The 22,281-nt window shown below is 34.9% G+C and overlaps 1 protein-coding gene across 5 annotated transcripts in view; it reads right to left on the bottom strand.

Moving 5' to 3' along the window:
* LOC128988015 (DNA topoisomerase 2-binding protein 1-like) overlaps positions 1–22,281 on the bottom strand; it is a 172,123-nt gene that overhangs the window by 10,236 nt on the left and 139,606 nt on the right. For 4 of the 5 annotated variants that reach the window (XM_054409183.1, XM_054409182.1, XM_054409185.1 and 1 more), the window contains 5 exons: positions 20,654–20,706; positions 16,736–16,869; positions 12,311–12,393; positions 3,841–3,903; positions 833–1,033 (listed from right to left, as the gene is read on the bottom strand). In XM_054409183.1, coding sequence (XP_054265158.1) covers positions 833–1,033; positions 3,841–3,903; positions 12,311–12,393; positions 16,736–16,869; positions 20,654–20,706 — 534 coding nt within the window. The remainder of the gene's footprint in view (positions 1–832; positions 1,034–3,840; positions 3,904–12,310; positions 12,394–16,735; positions 16,870–20,653; positions 20,707–22,281) is intronic. The other variant, XM_054409186.1, reaches the window with a different exon arrangement.

Below are 22,281 nucleotides of genomic sequence, written 5' to 3'. Positions count from 1 at the left end.
TCGTATTCTGAAGACCTCCAGGATTTTTGCGTATGACACCTGCGATCTTCACCTACCTACTAAATTTGGCGAGGCCTCATATCGAAAAAGATATGTAGTTATGTGTGAAGCAGTGAGTGCGGAGGAACAATTGATTGTCACTCTTCGTATTTTGGCAAATAGCAGGACGAACAAAGACTAGAAGTAAAGTGCTAGGGATGTTAGAAATACCAATGTATGAATACCATTGATCAGTGTTTGGTGAGCTATGCAAAAATAAATAATATATAAATATTTGTTTGTTCATAGGCAGCGTTTTCCACAAATGTTTTCTTTCTAGGAAATAAAATATTAAATTTAAAATACTAAATTATTAGTTTTTTTTTTATAAAAATTACGTTAAATTAAGTTTAAAAAGCCAAAATAAACTTTTACTGTAGTTCTTCACGGCATTTGTATGAGTGATGTAAACCTAATCTATGTCCTTCCTACCTAAATCGGCTGAAGTCTCTTCCAACCTAACCCTGCCTGGTTGACTGTTCAAAACGTAGCGCATAGAGTTTCACCATCAGATTTCAGGGCAAACGTTGAGTTGTCAACCACACTTTACTAAAGAGTTATAATATGAATTTACAATGGAACCTTGATAACAAGACCCTCGACAACAAGTCCCCCTTTATAACCAGTGTAATTTTCAAACTCCCTAGAATTTATTTTACCCTTTAATTACATGTTATTGCAAATCTCAATAAGAAGTCAACCTTGATAACCAGTCTTATTTGATAATCCCCTTGAGAGTCTTGTTATCAAGGTTCTACAAATTAATCAATAGCAGGTTGTCTCTTGTACTTACAGGCACATATTTTCCACAGGCCACCATTCTCTCAATGAAGGAGGTGTGGAGAACCCAGCGGCCTCCAGCCAGGCAACACAGCAGCTTTTCACTACGCACAGGCTTGTCTACAATCAGATGTGTGGTCTCCATGTCAAACCCTGCAACTTCACTGACTGTCTCACCCAAATCTCGCAGTCTCTCCTCACACAACTCCTTCTCCTGGATCACACATAGTCAGTGATAACAGTCATGTACAACAAGTAAAAAAAAATATGTCCTGTCTGTTGTTTTGTATTTCCAGGAATACAGGCCAAAAGGGCACCAAAACCCTCAACCAAATATTACAGAGCAGCCAAAATTCTTGGAAAATTTGTCCTCTTTTCAGGGCAGCAAAACCTAGTTTTCCCGGTCGCCAAATATACCTTTTTAGTAGGGGACTAAGGATTCCTGATATTTTCAAGTCAGGCTTGCATTGGCCCAAGGTATCAGTTCAGGCCGAAAATGATTATCTTGGGTCAAGTAGAGCCAAAGTTTATGAAGAGTTGCGATCAAAATTTTATGATTTTGCCGCGATTGCGGGTGATGTTCACGGTTTTGCCAGATCAAGGGAGACAAAGACATCACAGGGACTGTAGGAGATGTTCAGAATCAACCTACAAAGATGTTCACTATTTTTACATGACCGCAGAGGATGTACACCATTTTGCTGTATCTTCGATAGACATTCACGATTTCAAAATGACTGCGGAAGATGTACTCAATTTCACTGTGACTGGAGACATTGTTCTTGTTATCACTCAACAAAGACGGTATACATGATTTTGTCATGACAACAGACAATGCAATGTTTTAACAATAATGTTTTTATAAGCTAACAGAGTGTTTTAAACGTTACGCAGACAAATACAGTATGTCGTCCCCATTGAAATTTTGAAATTCACACACAACTGCCAGAATTCCTGGTCTATGGCCACCCTGTTACAAACCAAGGAAAACTTTCTCTTTTAAGACAACATAAACATAACAACATAAAAAAAATAACATAACATATAAAAACATATTAACAAGTAAAAAAATTAAACCTCCAAACTAATAGTACAGATATTCGACACTATGAATGAGGTATACTAGGCAGGTTGAACAACATAAATTAAAGTTATTTGAGAAGAAATGTAGTTTCATTGGCATACAATTCTTATTTAATTTACCCAAAATTATAATAGAGGAAATAGTTATGTTTAAAAAAAAATTAAAAAATATCTCCCTTAAATTATATTTGTATTCTTTGGATGAATTTTGGAATATAAGAGATATATAATCAATTATAATTTAAAAAGATGATTTAATTTAATTTAACACATTAGTTAAATAATAGCACAGAGCTTAAACCTATTCATTTCCGCACGGCATAATGTAAGTAAATGTAAGTGGAGTGTTAAACAGTGGTGTTATTTGTTAAGATTAATTTAATTAAAGTTTGTTTAGTCTTCTTGAGCTTAACATTTTTTTGGTAAAGATTAGTGATGGGTCGGTACCACTTCTTCAATGTCGGTTCCGGTACCGGTTCCTAACCAAAATCAATTCTCGGTTCCGGTGGCATCGGTACCTCGTTTTTAATTAGGCTACTTAAGTGTTATATTTTCAAAACAAAATATCCCAATTACAATTTAAAAACTGATTATTTTTCACCAGTGTAGGTTGGTTAAATATTAAGAGATTAAGAAAATTAAACCAAGGCCTATTTGTACAAACAAAACTTTGACAACCAAACACATTCAAATCAAAACAATATATACCGTACCAGAAGTCAGTGGCGGCTCTAGGACATTTTCAAGGAGGGGGATACCGGGGGGCTTGGGGGGTGTGGAGCACCCATGGGTTTTGTAGAAAGTATAATAACATTTAACACATTTCAAATTACAGTCCACATGAAAATGGTACATAAATTATGAATAAAACCAAGGTTTTTTGAAGTGTGGGATTAAGTCACTTTAGTTTGGGAACACGTTGCCGGCAACAGTCAAAATAATTCGGGATTGCAGGATTATGTTGACTACGAAGTGAAAAAACTATGGTATTGATTGTAGTTGGATTGAGGTGGCTAGGTGTTTGATTGATTATTTATTTTCAGAAGTGTGTCGAAAATTATGTGTGCTTAAAATTACACTGATCATTGAGGATTTCAACGTGTTGATTTGGTGTTGCTATACATACAAAATTGTTTAATTATATCAAACTTGTTACTTTGTGGGCCTTTATGTACAATTTTGAGGTCTTGATATATGGTAGAATATGAATGGGTGTTGTTTATTAGGTGTTTGGCGTATTAGGCCAGTATCGATTTTCATCACCAGATACTCAATGGATGTGGAATTTTATGCTCTACAATTCCTTTATGATGTATTTTTCTGCAGGCTGGACGGTTAATTGACGTTTTAGCAAAAACTAAAAAATAACCCTAAATTTCAAGGGTTTTGTGGTCCCAGGTCAGAAACTCACCTGGTAAAATGGGGTTATTTTTTAAACTTCAAATCCTTTTACTTCTATATAAGACAAAAGGATTATAACGGTTTCCAGCTTTCTGTGAATTATTTCTGGGCAAAAACCAATCTTTACTGGCCTATATGTGGATTGGTTTGTATTGGAGCTTTTGGGAAGGTGTTCCTTGTAATGGACTTTGAAATCGGTGATATATAAACTCAAATGTGCTACCTGCACAAAATATATCGGTCAAACGGGCCGAATTTCAAAATCACAACTTATTATACAAATTATAAATTTTAAAAATTTATTTTTCAAAAATTGGGATGCATAGCGCCTTTTACAACTTTATACTGATTACAAAACAGTTTTATTTTTTTAAATCGGATGAAAAATAAATGAGTAATTAGTAGGAGTAATTTGGCCCTGACAGTGCTGCTATCTATTGTACATACACTATTTTTTTACATCCCCAGCAACTCAAGATTGGATTCCATTTCCAGTCAATGACTTTTTTTAACTACAATTAATTAATAAGTACTTACTTCAACATTAGAGAAGACAAACCTCCTAGGTTTACTTGTTGCTGATGAAGACATATTCATCATCTGGAAAGAAACAAACAAAATTAGTCACTTCTGCCATAGTAAAACATTATATATGAATTCGGAATTTGTTGAATTTGGTAATTTTATGATGTTTATAAAAGTGGAATAAAAACGTCAAATTGACAAATTTATTTAAGATGTGTCAATTTCCGATACCGCTGATACTTGGCATGGACACAGTGGTATGGAAGTCTATGCCAATACCAATACACGACAAGCCTGCAAAGATTGCACAGTCAAAGAATTACTGCTTTTGCCACAATTATGCATGCAAAGACGCTTAGATGATGATGTCTAAGCAGCCCCAGGAGATGATCAGAATTTAAACAATGATGTTTCCGTTACCGCGTGAAATAATGACAATATCTACTTAACCTTGGGAAATCATCAGAATTTTGCCGCAATCAGGGAATACTGTGATGAGGGAGATGTTAATGATTTTGCCGTGATCACGGGAGATGATAATGTCCACATTTTTAAATAAGTTTTTTTTTGGAATTTTCTCGGACACTAAACTATTGAGCGTACAACAATGCTTCAATATACTACATCAAATGTTTGTTTAAGCTCTATAAGTGGAATGTAGTCTAAACATTGAAACAGTAATATCCCTGCCGCAGCAAACCTGCAAACTAAGCGAATTCTAATCAGCCTGATTGGATTTTTACTAGAATATTTCCATAAACAAGACATAATTATTCCCTATTTAAAAAAATCATTAGATTTAATGAGTACAACAGTTTTCTGCTATGAGGAAGAAACATGTTTAAAAAAAAAAAATAATAATAAAGGATGAAATAAACAAAATTGCCAAATTTGTTCAAAATATATCCATAAATAAAAAGTACAACGGTTTTCTTTATCTCTCTTGTGACATTTAATTTTATACACAATGCTTAAAAACAGGATGAAATATAATCTATATAAATAAAATTAGAGTTTTGTCTGTACATTGCTTTTTTTTTTTTTTTTTTTTTTGTGGGGGCTGGGGTAATGGCATACCCCTAGCTACTTCGGCCTGGAGACCTTTTGTAGCACCTGTACATTGCTTAGAATCATAAATACTCGTATTTAGTTTATTTTTACGTTTTATACATTAAAGAAGCCGAAACAAGTCTCATCTAAATTTCTGTCTGTTTGTCTGTAACACTCAAGATGGCATTTTACATAATCTTCTCCAGGAAAACAAGAGTACCAATCAAGATCCAAGTCATTTTAATGTATTCACTGGATTGGCGAGAGTGTCTTTAACCATTAAAATATGGCCTCAATACTTTGTAAATAAAATTACGGACGTTCAAAAATGCAGTTTTGTGCGATTTTTGTCAAGTTTTCGTCCAATTTGTTATCACATAATCATCTATCAAATAACGAACAACTGTTCGGATCAAGATTATTTTTTCTAGCTGCCACTGATATGTTTACAAATGTTATTTACAAATACCGCAACCATTTCCGATCACGTTTTGAAGGCAAATCCCATCCAAGTGAGATTAAAAAAGTTTTTCTTACATAAAGGATTTAATTAATCGCAAGTGGAATAATATAGTGTAACCGTAAATTAAATTAAATAACTAGGCATCATCCAGGTCAGGAACCAGAGATTCTTTGTGTATAAAATTGTTCTGGAGTTTTGATAACCAGAAGGAAGACATTGAATCAGTGTTGTATACGGCTGGGAAACTTCAATTTGTTAAAGATCGTCGCCAAAAGCTTAGAAACAAGGTTCCACTCATTGACGGCGCTTCAACGGCGGTTGTGTAAAGTGTAAAGTAAAAAATCACTCAACTGCAATGGGTGATTGTTGTAACAGAGGTTTACGGATGATGCTAAACTCGATTTTCCAATGTGTCACTTTCTGTTCCTACCATTGACTATATATAGTCAATAGTTCCTACTCACCGTGTGATGCAATCGCTGGACCATACAGTCAATAGGCCCATAGCCCATCTCTTGGGTACGTACGCTTACCCAATTATTTATAACAACCTTTTCGACGACGATCCTTGATACCGGTACTTTTCCCTAGAATACACGGCCTACCTAGGTACTTAAGAAATAAAATTACAAACTTCCAAAAACCCAACGTTGTGTGATTTTTGCCACATTTCCTTCTAATGTTAATATATATAGGCCTACCAATCATTTTTTAGGGAATACGTAATCTATTAAATAACAGAAAGTTGTTGTATAAGGTTGTTTTTTTGTTTCAAACTGACACCGTTAAGTTTACATTAAGAGTCAGTTGTTTACAAATAAAGCAATTAATGGGAAATAACTTTGATTGCCGATAACTTTTTACAAGAAAATCCAAAACCAAGAGATCAATAACCTTGATTAACGCATTGGTCGGATGTACTATAGGTCTTAACTGTAAACGTTGGTTTTTGGTACTGGTTCTTTTCCTTTGAACCGTTGGTAGCAGCAACAATCACTTACGTACCAACACATCACTGTAATTTACAAATTAGTTATCGTTGGTATTGCACCTTATTTACTACAGGCGTATTCAATTTAATTGATGTCTTAACTCTAAAAGTTTTGCTTTTTCTGTCTGGATTCCAAAATGTTAGTTTATGCTAAGAAAATGACAACGCATTTTAGTAAAACTTTTATTCAGCAAACCATCATGAATTGTTCAAATGATATTAGCGTTGTTTATCTATCAATAGTTCGTGGCCTATTTTGGTAATTTTTATTATAAATTACCAATCTAAATCGTCTATAGATTTACTGTACTTCATTTCATATAGCAAACCGATTCATATAGCATTTCGACAGAATTTCGGGACATCTTCGGTCCAAGCAAATCTAAATTGTTATGATAAAATTTTATGACATTAAAAAAGATTTCAAATACTAATTTTATATGTACTTTGTTATGCCTAAAGCGTAGCAGATTTCCTAATTAAGTTCTGTATTTTTGTGTGTATGTCTGTTGGTAACGCATTAATGTCCTTATTTCTCAGTGTTTCACGGAAAGGACAAGAGCACCTTGATAATGAAAATGTCAACCCGAATAAAGTGTTAATTGTGAGGTTGAGGTAGTACCTTAAATACTTTCAACCATTGTACTGGAAACCATTGTGGCTTCATTGGCAACAAATAATGCAAATCAAATAGCAATATGGCATTTTCAAAGAGACTTAAATTGGCTGTTACGTAAATATTGACGTTTACATGCATTGTTAATCAACTTATAAAGGATAATGTGATCTAGTTTAAAAGAAATATGACCTTTCTGTCATGACAGTAGCTGTTTCAATAGTATTTACTCTTCCAGCCAAAATATCGTGTTACTTTCAATGATGTTACCAACCCAGTGGGCCACGGTCCGTAATATAGGCCACTGCAAATAATGTGTCAAGATAGGTACCATTTTAGGCAAGGTTTTTGTGTTTGGATGTTAATAGACACGATAAGAGCACACTGAACTTCTTCTGCAGATGAATAACTGTTGGAGAAATATAAGCCGATTCATAAATTAATGTCACAGTGCGAGTTTGAGCATTTTGTAACTATATGAGAAAGTTACATAGTATTTCTTAGACTGCTGCTCAGTGCACTTTAGAATATGTTTTTTAGAGATAAATTAAATTATTTTCGTTAATGAGTAGCACTAGTAAACATGCACAACGCTTTTTCGTTAGCCTAATAACATTCAAAGGCTCTCTAAGAGTTCAAGAAAATAACATTGCAAATACTTCCTTTGGACAATTCAGTAACTCTAAATAAATGTGTGTTGTTTGAAATACTATTTAAAAATGAACAGCTGTTTAATTAAAAAGTATTATCCACATGGCTAAAATGTAAACAAATCTGTGGAGGTATCTTTTAAAGGCTTCTGGGGCAGAGCCCTAAGGGAATTTACTTCGTTTTTCTTTTGATAACTCATCTATAGACCAAGACATTTCTTTGGACACCTCTACTAAGTTTCTACGCCCAGTCGTCCTCTTAAATTAGTGGAGACAAAGTTTCCAAATAAATATTTAGATTCCCCCATGTTAATCTTATGGGAGAAAACCCAACTTTGATGGAAGATCCAGCCCGAACTAATAAAGATTTCCAAAAAACAAAAACACTGTGCATAACTACAGATCAGGGCTATTCTTTTGACACTTTAATCATCAAAATCGGTCCAAAAATGAGGGAGGAGTTACGTTTACAAAAATCAGCTTAGCGAGCGTATTATATATATAGATAGATGGTAATATTGGATGGTAAATTTATTAAGAAAACAGTATGTTTTTGAATGAGAATTACCCATAATATCACGTTTCACAAAATAAGGTTGTCCAATTTTCTTTATAAAACTCAAAATGTTCAGGCATTAAAAAACTTCACCATTTTATCTTAGCCTATAAATAGTAATATAAAAGAACATTAAACTAAATTATTTGAACAGTTTAACCAAACCAAGCCACTTTGAAAAATAGCTGTTAAATATGGGTGTCTTCATTATTTATTACCATTTCGGGACTTAGTTTCCACAATTTAATTAAATTATTGTATTTCAGTCACCAACAATGGATGAGGTAATCGTTGAAACAGCTAAATCAATGAATAAATAACTCAAGTCAACCTGTTGATTTAAGATTTGTACAAATGGGTTTTCATACAAGAACGGTTTATCGCAAGAATAAATAGTTTTACCTTTACATGTATATATCACTGAAAAGAAAAACTTTTAAAACGTTATATTTCAACAACACTGGATTATAGGCAATTTTTAATTAGGTACTTGGTTTTGAGTTTGGAAACCTAAACTATTGCAATCCAGCTGTCCATTTCCGAGAGATAGAAGTATGTAACAAAATATGTTCCATTAACTGAATAACAAGAGTTGCCAGCATATTTCCTACCCAGTCAAAAGAATTAGAGAAAACATTAAATGGAGAACATTCCTTTATTTTTTGTGGCAGTTAAAAATATGATTTTAGTATTTTAAAAATTCAGCCGCCATTTTCCAAAATGGTGGCCAACTTTGAAATTTCTTGTAAAACACCCTATATTTTATCATGTTTTCGGATAGAATATGCAATTTAAAAATTTTGTTATACTAGACATTTTTCGATAAACACACTCGTTTAGGAGTTACAGCCTATGGAAAAATGACTTCCGGTGTACATTTTACATCATGTAGCGCCTAAACAAGTAGGTTTATAGAGAAAATGTAAAGAGTAAAAGAGTCTTAAAATTGCATCCACATTCCAAAAAAAAACATAATTTTTTTAAAAAATATTCATTACCTATATTATTTCAATATTGGCGGTCATTTTCTAAAAGGGCGGCAAACTTGAAAAGTGGAAAACTGTTTATTTTATAGTCTTTATGGAATGTAGATGCAATTCTATGACTAATTTACTTCTTGCAATTTTGCTCTTCGTTTAGGAGCTACATGATGTAAAATGTACACCGGAAGTCATTTTTCCATAGGCTGTAACTCCTAAACGAGTGGGTTTATCGAAAAAGTGTCAAAGAAAAAAAAATGTTAATTGCATATTCTATCCGAAAGCATGATAAAATATGGGTGTTCCAGGATAAATTTCTAAGTTAGCCGCCATTTTGGAAAATGGCGGCTGAATTTCAAAAAACTAAAATCATATTTTTAACTGCCAAAAAAATAAAGGAATGTCCCCCATTTAAAGTTTTCTCTAATACTTACAGTTTCCGATTACCCAATGGTGGGTGGCCTCCTTGAGTTGATCACCCTGTATATATGAATTTAAACGGATGGTGTTTTTGGCCTCTAGGGACCTCAAAACGAAAAATTAAATCGGTCCCGGGTCCAGGTGTTACCATGAGTACTAGGTAATAGCTTATTCGCTATATGCGAAATTCGCTAAAAACCTAATAGTTCTATAGAATAACTAGCTGTACCCGCGGGCTTTGCCCCGTTTAACTTATTAATTTTCAAGATGAGCTCGTTCGCATGGCTCAATCACGTCCTGGTTGAAGTTCGTTCGCTACGCTCACTCACCTTTAGGTTGGAACTCGTTCGCTGCGCTCACTTGCCTTGGGGTTAGCTCGTTCGCTACGCTCACTCACCTTTTGGTTGGAAATTAGCTGTTGTCATAAATTGTTTAATTGGCACAGCTGTGAAGATTCATTAATTCCTTTTAAATATGAAAAATCATAAGGTTAACGTGGGAAACCCCAGAGCCACTGGGGCGGAGCCCGAATGCCCGAACATAAAAAAATTACTTAGTTTTCCTATTTAATGCTCAAAGGATCGGTGTATCGAATTTCAGCCTCCTAGGTAAATGGGAAGTGGGATAATTAGTGATGATAAGTGAGTGAGAGCACAGAAAACATACTACTATAACCTATAACTATACTATAAGGTTATAGTAATATGTTTTCTGTGGTGAGAGTGAGTGTGTCAGTGAGTCAGTGAGGGCTTTGCCTTTTATAAGTATACATAGTACATTCAACCAGCTGTTTAGTTAAAACAAATTATATTGGACTAAAACAAATCGATGATTTCAAAGAATGCTTTAAAAAATAATTTGAACATTCTACTACTGTATTTTACTATGCATATTTAATTAATCTGCCATCCTCGTACCGAAGAATTGAATGTATCAATGGTCAGCATTACACATAGTATAAATAAGTCAACCATTAGTATGTATTTGAATTTTTTTCCAAATGCTGAATTTGTGTCACAAATGCTGAATGTTACAGTTGTTATGTTAAGCAAATTATATTGTACTAAAAGCTAGCTAGAAGCATTGACTATTGGAGAAGGTTAGCATCGGCTATAGACTTTTTAAAAACTAAAACTTAATTTCTAAAAAACTGGGACCCTAATTTAAAATTATGGCTTTGACATTCCCTAGTTCTCAAAATTATCTTTCTTTGAACACAAAAATAGTGAAAATCCGTCGACTGGTTGATTCAGAATCGTGAAAAAACCTCATTTACGTTTTAATAATATATATGATAGTTTGGACAGGTTTCAACCCTTCCGAGGATAGATTTACACAATTTATGTATAGACTACATTATAACTCATAAAATAGTTCTAAAATTAAATGGATCTCCTTTTACAAACGTATATAATAACCAGAAATTTTCAGATCGTCCTTGCGTGTATTTCATGCCACAAATTTTGACGAAAGGCTTTTCATTACATAAACTATACCTATTTACAGTGTTGACCAAACAGTTGGCAAGAAGCATTAATAGATAAGCTATGTACCAAATATGATAATTTTAGCTCTATTCTAATTATGACAAAACACGAAGTAACTAAAATCGAGTTTTGTTTGTGTAGTAAGCGTTGCAGGAGGTCTACTTTACACTGAATCGACGTTCACTTTTATTGCTTTTGATCTTCCGGCACTGTTGACTCAGCAAAACTGAACTTGTATTTTACCGTATTTCGTTATATTAAAACTGCTGTTGCATTAGGTCAAATTCCCAATAAGTCAATTGCTTTAACATAGACCACGTTTTTAGCTCGGACTGTATTATTTGACTTACTGGGACTTTTGATCTACAGACACTGCAAACATTGTAGTTTTTGACCTAGCGGCACAGGTATAAATTATTTGATCTTCCGGGACTGTTGACTTCCAGCAACATTCCCTTTGTTCTTTATCTCGATGAGCGTAAATTGCTCATAATCTACAAGTAAATATAAATTGATAATGTCAGGCATCTTTAAACTTGCCAAATTCTTAAGATTAATTCCTATACAAAACCATTTAAAAACCACTCTTTAAGCTTATCTAAAACCTTTTAAGCGAACTTAGCTGAAATTAGTCAACTTACTCTTTGTTGATCTTATAATTTGTAGGTTTGATTCTATCCTCTTATTCTATAGGTGTGGACCAATTGCAAGTTTCAGTATAAATCTTTACAAAGTTTTTATTTCTTTACACCAAAACATATCTTTAGTTGTAAAATCAATAGTATAAAATAAGTACAGTACCATGCTGCTGGACGAAAAAATTATAGAATAGACACGCAATTGACTGATATTTCCGGCAATTTTTTTTTCCTAGGAAGCTAGGCACGAGCCCGGTATTGCTTTTCACATTACTACAGGCTAGACCTAGGGGTTGCGGCTTCATCACTTGATAAAATCCATTGCTGATTTGGCGTGATTTGAACCTAGGACCTCAGGGACCGAAGTCCCCCGCTCTAACCACTACACCAGCTCGCTCCCCATATTATATTTCCAGTAATAGGCCTAGAGACCCTTCTAATTTATGATTTAAAATTTAAAAAATGTTGTCCAAAAAGTCATATTTGTCATATGTTTGTGTACGTATAGGTCACAGACAAATCAAAAGATTTTTGCTGCTTCGCACACCCCTATTAATATGCTTTCTCCGCTCAATCTTACAAGCAGAGAACTGCACTATACACCTAGTAATAACAAGGGTAGTATACTTACTCTGGCTCTCTCAGCAGATTCTACAGGATCATCCCAGCCCATCAGGATTGGTTGTGACTCTGGGTCTAATATTGGGTTTGCTGCTGCAACAAAAAGAACGATAATTCTAAACCACAGAGTTCTCAGGACAGAGAATCAAGATACAAAGGATACAAGCTTATGTGAGGCTTATATGAGGCTCTGGTATTGTGGGGTGGAAATGTACTCGTACCGAGCAAGGAAGTGCCTGCCAAACTACGATGGCCTCATAGCATTTTTCAACAGCAGTTGTAGTGCACAGGATCTTCCTACAGCGTAAGCGCTGTGGTAAGTGATGGGGAGGGGGGAAATGAGAGTAGAAGAGGATGAATAGAATTTTGCTCTTGACACCAGCAACTGGTGATAGTCAACACTTAAGTGTGACTCTCCCTTCACTAATATTATTTGAGTTGAAATTCGCACCTAGGTTGCGTCCCCATCTCATGATAATAACATGAGCAGAAATGTATTTAATTTTTAATTTTGTGTTTTGCTTATTTGTCAGTTCTTTTATTGCAGCTATGTTATTATGTTTGTTACTTTGTGTTGTATTCTGGGCTTCTAACGGTCTGAAAAAGCTTGTTATACTCGGGAATAATTGATTTAATGAGTCCAACCCTAGTATAACATCTACAGTTAGACCTTTAATAACGCTAGTTACACACTGTATTGACCTGCCAAAATATGTAATGTTTATGCGATAAGATTAACACGATTTCGTTACGGTACCGTCTGCTAACCTGACGGACCCTCCCCCCGGCAAGAATTGAGGGTCTTGTGGGTCCAGGACCTGTCCAATATATTTACCAATATAAATGTTGCTTGACCCCATATCGATAAGTGCGCTGCACTTTATACCTTGGAGCACAGAAAACATACTACTATAACCCAGAATGCCAACCGCATGGTAAAAACCATTAAGTGTTTTGAGAGAGCTTTGCCTGTCAATCCGTAGGCAGCGCCACCAGCGTTGCCATGCACTCAGCATAGCAACGCTGGTGGCGCTGCCTACGAATTGACAGGCAAAGCTCTCTAAAAACACTTAATGCTTTTTACCATGCGGTTGGCATTCTGGGTTATAGTAGTATGTTTTCTGTGCTTGGAGTTGGATACTTATAAACATACGATATTATCGGATGACTGTGCGTGTAATACAGGGCGAGAAGACGAGGTTAAATCAGACGCAGTATCACTGACGACAGCGCTATCCTTGGCGAGATTCATGGGATACTGCCTAGGCAACTCACCGCTGTCTAGGCGTTTGTCGCGTTTCTGACGCACATCTTTCACAGGTTTTGACGGTTTTTCCTCTATTGCCACACCTATAAAAAAAGATGGACTGTGGCGCACGGCACTCCGAATAACGATGACCAGGTCTCCGACAGTTCCAACACATTTCTGTGGGTTGGTGTGGAGGTGATGAAGGCGTCTGTGATGTTTCAGCTACAGATGGTTGTCGGCGGTCCTGCGGCGGTAGCGGACGATGTTGGGTGTGGGTGCGAGGGAGGTAGGCGGTATCAGCTGACCGGGATTGAGAGGGGGACGAAAGGATTTTGCCTCGTGACAGTTAAATTCATACTCCGTTCCCAAGGACAACAGTTCATGTAGCGATGTAAAATCTCAACGTCTTATGTAAGTTTTATATTCGAGTTTGAGATTCCTATAAATTACATCGATTTGTTTTTGAGGTGGAAATCCCCTGTGTCGTCACATTTCAGTTCTTATCGCAATCACAAAGTCTGATAACGACTCATCGCTGCCTTGTGTTCTGCGCCTAATGTCATCTTCTAAATTCAATAAGTAATCAGGAGGAAGAAATGTTCTGCGTAAATCGGCAACAAAATCGTCCCATGATGTCTAGTCCTGATTGTTGTTACGATACCACAGTAACGCCTTTCCCTTTAACACCTCTGGGAGAGCAACTAACAAATCATTCTCTGAATCCGTAGCCGGTTCGAAGTTCAGATAAATGCTCAATAAATCCAATTACACTCTCAGAACTATCGAATTTCAAGGCCCACTTTCAGATAATTCAAATAATTTACCAGTTGTGTGAAATTATCTTGTCAATAAATGTTTCAAACATGTTTATTCCTAAAAACTCTTATCCTACTTTTAAAACCACTTTTATCATGGCTATTCAAAATATCTCAGAGTAAAATAGGTAAAGCCTTTATCTTAACTGTGATTTTTCTTGACACAATCCTCGTAGTAGTAAAAGGTTTTGTTTTAATAATGTGTGGTACAGTAATTGTTGTTAGAAAACCGTGAATGTAGGATACTATCCATTTTCATAGTAATGTCAATGTATTAAAGTTAAAAATAATGGTTTAAATACAGTTCTGAGCAGAAAACTGCAAAAATATGGATAGCTGCGTACCGTACCGATTTTGTACTGAGAACCAAGTTACAAAATATTGTACCGTACCGAACCATACCGACCTTAAATTTTCTGTACCGCAGACCCCTAGTTTATACACCCAGTTCAACGAATGTGTAGGGCTAGTAGGGTTGTCTTCTGTGGTAGACATGTTTATTGATTGTGGTACGATATAATATGACGGGAATGTCCAACACCAAAATCAGATCACAAAAAAAAAAAAAAAAAAAAAAAAAAACTTACAGTAGGGATGTCACTGAAAATGTTTATTTACAACACCATATTGCAATTTTTGTTCGGGCGCCAACTTTGTAGTAAACGTTATTAATTTGTCAAATATTCCCACAATACAAAGTAAATTATATTTGCCTCAGATAAACCCACAGAGGGGGTTCGACCCTTATAGTAACACTCAAATTTGCCTGGTATCAAGGAGATATCTCGGAAGGTGAAAACATTACCCACATCTAGTAACTAATCAATATTTATTACATGAACTTTACAACTGCGGCAATACATACAAAGAAAGGTGTTTTTTAACGATACTTAATCACAACGGTTTACAGTTTGTCGAAACGTACTCCTTTCTCGCCCCAAATCTACACATACACACTCCACACCTCATGGGCGAATCGTAGCACTTTGGTACATGTAATACGATATCTCAAGTTAACAGATACGTAATGAATTTACGAATGAATTTATGAACGTAATGAACATTTACAGAATGAACTATAAGCTTGATTTCTTGGGTAATGACACAGATGCCCCTCCCGACATTCTATAAAATCATATTTACAAATTTCGTTGCACGAGACAAGTGCCCCTTAAGACTTGATAAGTGAATAGATATATTATCGACGTGCGAGACATGTGCCCCACGCGGATTAACACGTAAAAAGAACACTCAACAGACCACCGCACTTCAAAACAAAATACAGAGGATCATTAGCTTGAATACACCTATTAAGATGGTTTTGTTAAGACAGTTATTCAAAAACGTACGGTGATATCGCCATGCGAGATATGTACCCCACACGGAATATTACGCGTAACGTAACACTTTATCTACACTCTTCGTAGGACTTTAAAATACAAAAATAAGATCACGATTCAAAAGGGAATTTTAAATTGGAGAATAAACGATATAATAATACTCTCTGTAAATGTGTTGCCATGCAAGATAAGTACCCTACACGGAACACAACATACAACTTAACAGATTTCACACTTCGTGAGTTATTAGAATACCACTAATATAGAATCGCTATTCTACAGGGAACTTCAAATTGAGGAATACATGATAGGACTACAATAACACTCTCTGAAAATAAAATCATACTTTATCCTCCTTTAACCTACAGGACAACAAAACTGAACACTCTGAAATAAAACTCTAATCACTTTTCGCTTCTTATAAAAAACTCCTCCAAAATTATTTATTATTTGAAATTTAGCGGGCCTTATATAATCCAACCGATGAGACATATGCATCCGCTCGATTAAATGGTGCAAAATTTTGAAAGGGATTTAGAGTCTCGAGGTGAGAGACATTTGCCTCTAACCGAGAGTTAACTACTAAATTGTTGATAATTTTGAAAAAAACCAAGATAGATACAAATCACACAAATTAATAGATTCTGAATCTTTTGGATAGATTCTTAACCAATTGGAAGGGTGTCCAGCCAGATAGTCATCTCAGCTGCCCTGTCACACATGTACACTTGGTAACTTAACACTAATTTACTTATCCACTTGGCGGTACGATACTGACTGCCTTGGTCACTTCTTCGAGCAGTCCGTGTCCCTCCGACTTGTGGTGGGGGAGAGGGAGGGTAGCGATATCACGGTGACGCTTGCTTGACTCCACGACCGTCCTAAGATTTACTTATCTGGTGGGAAATTTGAAACTCACTGTCACAACCTCATGGATTTTATTGAATAATTGCTGCGACAGAGGTATTTTGTTTGATACATAAAATATAAAAAGTAAATAGTAAAATTGTATACTTGGAGTTTTGGTTTACCAGGTGTGCTGTATGAGGAAGTTGCTGGTTGATTCTCGTAGTTAGTGAGGTGCTTATAGTTGAGGTGGGGTCGTTTCTCTTCTGAAGATGTGTTTGGAGTATTACTCAGCCTTTGATGGAGTTGATGAAGCATTCTAAATAGTAAAATACAAAATAATAAACATCCATTTGATCAAAGAATCAGTTTTAAAAGTATAGTGTATATATATATCCTAGTATCATATCATCCATAGTATACAATTCTTTTAGTACAGCAAAGTCAAACCTATTTATGTCACCTTGGTTTTAAAATGACCTGGTTTAAAACCCTCTTGTAGTGTGGAGGTTTTAAGATCCCACTAGTGTCCCTGTTGCTCGAATTTGAGCAATTGCTAAGTATTACAGGCGTTATTTTAAAATGAATAACAGTCATTATTTCTGATGACTTTAAAAGATTCGACTCAAAGATTATGGAAATACTCAAGATGTACATAACAGGTTATATCAATTTATCCAGGCTCTCTCGCTTTTTCCATTGTAATTATTTACGCCAACCCAAATTCAAATAGTAAATATTACATTTCAACCAAGTCAGTAAATGTTTGTAGCAAACTGTTAAATTAGCAAACTTATTGACTGTTTACAATTAACATATGATCTCCTTCTCACTTTTAATTTCTGACAACAGCTGGAACAATTCATAACAATTTTTTTGTTTCCCATGTCAATCTTATGGAGAAATACAAAACTTTAAAGGGCCCCAGGGCCTCACCCTCTAATTATTTCCCTAAAAAGAAAGTTTCCTGCACAGCTTCATGTCACGCTCTTTCCAATTACACCAAAAACATGCCAATCGGTTCAGTAGTTTTGGAGGAGTAATTGTCACAAAAAACCTGCTTACGTATTAATATTAAACGAGAGGTCGTCCAGTGGTCGAAACTCGACCAAAAATATGTAATGTACTCACTTCTCTATTTTCACCCCATACTGTAAATAAAACATGTGATTGGAGTTTCTTCCATTTGTTTTGATTTTCTGTTTACATTTCGTTGTTATTTCGTCACCAGCATGGCAACGCATAAGATCCATGTTAATTTTTTCAAATTTTTAAATTCATTTTTTGTGCTTATCTTTGAGCCTATTTAAATTTATAAAGGGATTCTGCACACCTACAGGAAAATTGCTTTCTAACGGTATGCGTAGATTTACCCCACGATGCACACAAGCTGAGAAAAAAGGTTTTAAAAAACATGCTTGCCTATTAATATATAGATAGATAAGTACTAGAGTCCCTGTTGCTCGAAATCGAGCAATTGCTAAGTATTACAGGCTTTATTTTAAAACGAATAAAAGTAATAATTTCTGATGACATTAAAAGATACGACTCTAAGATTATGGGAATACTCAAGATGTGCATTACATAGATATAATCAACATTTCTTGTAAATATCTTATCATTTTTGAAAATCTGATCTTGTTTTTTAGTGTTTTCTACAAATAGCCTTACTCATAGCCGCATAAGGTTGTCCATAATTACAATTATAAATATAAAAAAAAAACATTATTTCTATTTCTTCTCCTTGGTGGTGTTCTATGACTTTTCTATGTTTCCATAGTTTGCAAATAGGTTCTTTTAATGATTACTAAGAAATGCAGCACAGTGTGAATTCAGTTTTATTTTTAGTATATCAATTTATCCAGGCTGTCTCGCTTTTTTCCATTGTAATATTTACACCAAACCGAATTCCAATAGTAAATATTTTATTTCAACCAAGTCAGTAAATGTTTGTAGCAAACTGTTAAATTAGCAAACTTATTGACTGTTTACAATTAACATATGTTCTTCTTCTCACTTTTAATTTCTGGCAACAGCTAAAGTTTCATAACAATTTTTGTTTCCCATGTTAATCTTATGGAGAAATGCAAAACTTTAAAGGGCCCCAAGGCCTCACTGTCTAATTATTTCCCCAAAAAGAAAAACATGACATCTATATAAAGTCACAATATCCCTTATTCCGAATTTAGTTTGTATTAGAGCTATGTTGGATTTGACATTTAATTCTTTATATTTGCTATTTCTGTGATTTAGTAAATATTGTTTGAGAACAATGATGGTGTCCTTACACTAACAACTCACATTGAAGATAAAAAGGGTAGTACAAAAAGAACAATTAATTGTGAATTCTGTTAGGACTGATAGAGATGCCTATTCACAATTGATATGATTTCAACAAAAGATTGTTGGAGTTTTCCATCTAGCTTTATCCATAGTTTAATACGTTATTATTGGATTAAAAAGTCAAACTGACTTAGTTACAGTTGAAATAGTTTAAATATAAAAAAAATGTTAAAATCCAAAAATCTTTGGATTAAGACATAGCAAACCTGGGCACATGTTAGTTAACTTTCAAACAATAGCCAATAAAACGGCCGTATCTTGTGTTACTCCTAAGAACTATTATGCTTGACAACAGTAGATCAACCTTTAGAGACAAGCCTCTAAGGACTAGTATAATAGGGCCTAATCTCACAGTTGTCATTAATTAATCCTCAAACAACATTAACTGACCAAACTGAAGACTGATTTAATAATCTCAATTATAATCCCCAAAAATTCCGCTAACCTCTTAAAAAAAAACCTTACTAAATTGAAATTACACTAACGGTTATAAAATTTATTTAGACTTATATATATATATATATACCCAAGTCTAAATAAATGTTTACATAGATATATAAGATTTACCGTCTTGAAGCAATCCAGTATTGTACTTAGTGTACAGCTGTTTCGGCTTTATAAAGCCATCATCAGCACTTCTTCATAGAGGGTTTTTCATAATAAATATGCGAACATCCTTGTTCTTGTCAACTTGTTACAATACATTTTAAACACAAATAAAAATACGAAAGACAAAACAAAACTTTGGTAGGCCCACTTGTATGTCACGACATATCAAATTAAATCAAATCTTTATTGTTATTCATCATTAAATAAACATGAGTTACAATAGATTTTGTCAAAATAAAATGTAAATACCTTAAAGACAACTCAAAACATGACTAGGCCTACAGCATGAAAGACAATTTGTGACATAACCTCACTTTGACATGTGCTCAACTGACAGATAACAGACGACAGGCAATCTCGATGTTTTTGTTCTTGTTGCAGGGGCATCGATGCCTTTAAGATCATATTTTGTCTTTGTCCGTTCTGACTATTTTATATATATACATATATTATATATTACATATTATATACATTATATATTACATTGGCTGTAAAATTAGACTGGACATTGATTAGGTTTTGATTGTCACCAAACTAAAACAAGATCCTCAACAAACCATGTCAATACTAACAAAAACTTAACAAATTCTAATGAAAACCAACCACAGAACCGCCAAATAAATTAGTGCACAACAAGGCTGCATATAATATAAGCCTGCTTTCACGCAAATAAGATAAACAAAAATATCCTAAATTGCCTGTCATCTAATATCTGTCAGTTGAGCACATGTCAAAGTGAGGTTATGTCGCGACATACAAGTAGGCCTACCGAAGTTTATGTTTATTTGTTTATTTATTATTTGTGTTTAAAATTTATTGTAACAAGTTGACAAGAACAAGGATGTTCGCATATTTATTATGAAATTACCTATATGAAGAAGTAAGTGCTGACGATGGCAAGTAAATCCTGGTCAGCCAACCACAAAAGTACATTTATTTAGGTTATGATTTGAAGATTAATCTCTAATTGTAATAATGACAAATGTTCATAATAAAATAATAGCCCTCAAACTATTTATTTAGTATATTTATATTGGAACAAGAGTTCTCACACAATACTATTCGAAGTATCGTGCATGCTTGTTAGAAAAAGAAGGAATTAGTTTTTAACACTGGCACAGTTATGAACATAGTATCAGTATGCTACTTACTTGCAAACCATTTCATTTCTGGTTTCCTCTTCTTGGGTTTTTGTATCTATATTCTGAAACACACAAAAATGAGTAAAAACGTAATGTTTTAAAGATAGGTAGACCAAATGAAAATTACACATGACTGACTCAAGGTGAAGTATACACATTGAAAAAACAGAAAATTAACATGGTGACAACCTTGGACAATCTTGGTTCTCAAACAAATTCATCAGTATTTAATACAGTACATTGATAGGTTTTAAGCAGGGATGTGTAGATTCTCAATACCGATACTTGACGTGGGGGGATTGTAAAATTACCGTACTCGACGGTGATGACGATAATGTTACCATGACTGCGGCTACGACCGCAAGAGACGATCATAATTTTGCTATGGTCACAGTGGACGATGATATTTCCATTACCGCAGGGGATATTAACAATTTAGCCATAACCATGGGGGATGATGGTAAAGTTCAGACAACCAAAGGAAATGATGACCATTTTCTGTGAACAGGGGAGGATATGATGATGTTTCACTTACCTTGAGGGACATTCATGGTTTGCTGTAACCGCCTGAGACGACGATGATGTTTCTTTTACAGCGGGGGACATTAAGGATTTTGCTGTGAACGAGAGATATGATGATGATATCTATACTAATGTGGGTAATGATTAAAAGTTTACCGCGATCAAGCAAGACGATGATTATTTCCATAAGGGCGAGGGAGATGATCGGAATTTCACCGCAATCGCAGGAGACAATGATGATGTCTACATGACTGCAGGAGATGTTCATGATTTTGCCGCGTTCATAATTGTGGAAAACGATGAAAAAGTTTCTGTTATTGCGGGAGACGATGATGATGTCCAAGAAAGTTAGTCTAAACATCTGCAGAAGATTAAAAGGGTTTGGCTGCCTCGCAGGAGACTATCGCTCGCGTCACAGCTGAGCCGCTATCAACCAGTTCAATCCGCTTTAGTCGCGAACACTGGAGGGAGTAGGGAAGGGGTAGAAGGAGGTCAGTCGTTGCCTGGAGTCCCTGGAGTGTTCACATCGTCAAGGAACGGGAATGAGATCGATAAGTTATAGTGTTAAGTTTAATTATTAGATTTATATCAATCATGTTCTAATTCTTTTCAGTACGGGGGAGGGGGGACTAAGGGGTTAGGGATTCTATCATTAATTAAATATTTATATTATGTAAAACTGAGTTAACAGTACCTTTCGGGCCCATAAGGCGCGAAGGGAGATTTTTTAGCTTAATCGTATTTATTAGTATAATTGGTTGAATGCATTACTAAATTTAGATCATCAAAATGGCTGTGATATAGATGTGGCTTGGCTCAGTTATTTAGTTAAGTTAAATAAAATATTCTGGCTTAGAATGGTAGAACGCACAGGAAATCTCTGAATTTAATTGAGCCTCAAATCGATCCTATGAGCCCAGTACCGCTACATATGTCGTCAGAAGAATAAACCACATAGGCGGACTCTCTTTGGCCAAAACAGCTTACTTCACACTGGTAGAGTCACACCTTAGATATGGCTTGACAGTGTGGGGAGGAACTTCAACAAAAAATATGAATCGAATCCTTGTTCTTCAAGGTGTACTATTTCTATTCTTTTCTATTTCTTTAATTTC

This window comes from Macrosteles quadrilineatus, unplaced genomic scaffold, assembly GCF_028750875.1.
Source record: "Macrosteles quadrilineatus isolate MER2022 unplaced genomic scaffold, UCM_ALF_1.0 Scaffold_2__2_contigs__length_208266976, whole genome shotgun sequence".
In the NCBI taxonomy this organism is placed as follows: Eukaryota; Metazoa; Arthropoda; class Insecta; order Hemiptera; family Cicadellidae; genus Macrosteles; species Macrosteles quadrilineatus.
The sequence above is the reverse complement of the archived record's forward strand: the minus strand, read 5'-3'. Positions and strand labels throughout refer to the sequence as shown.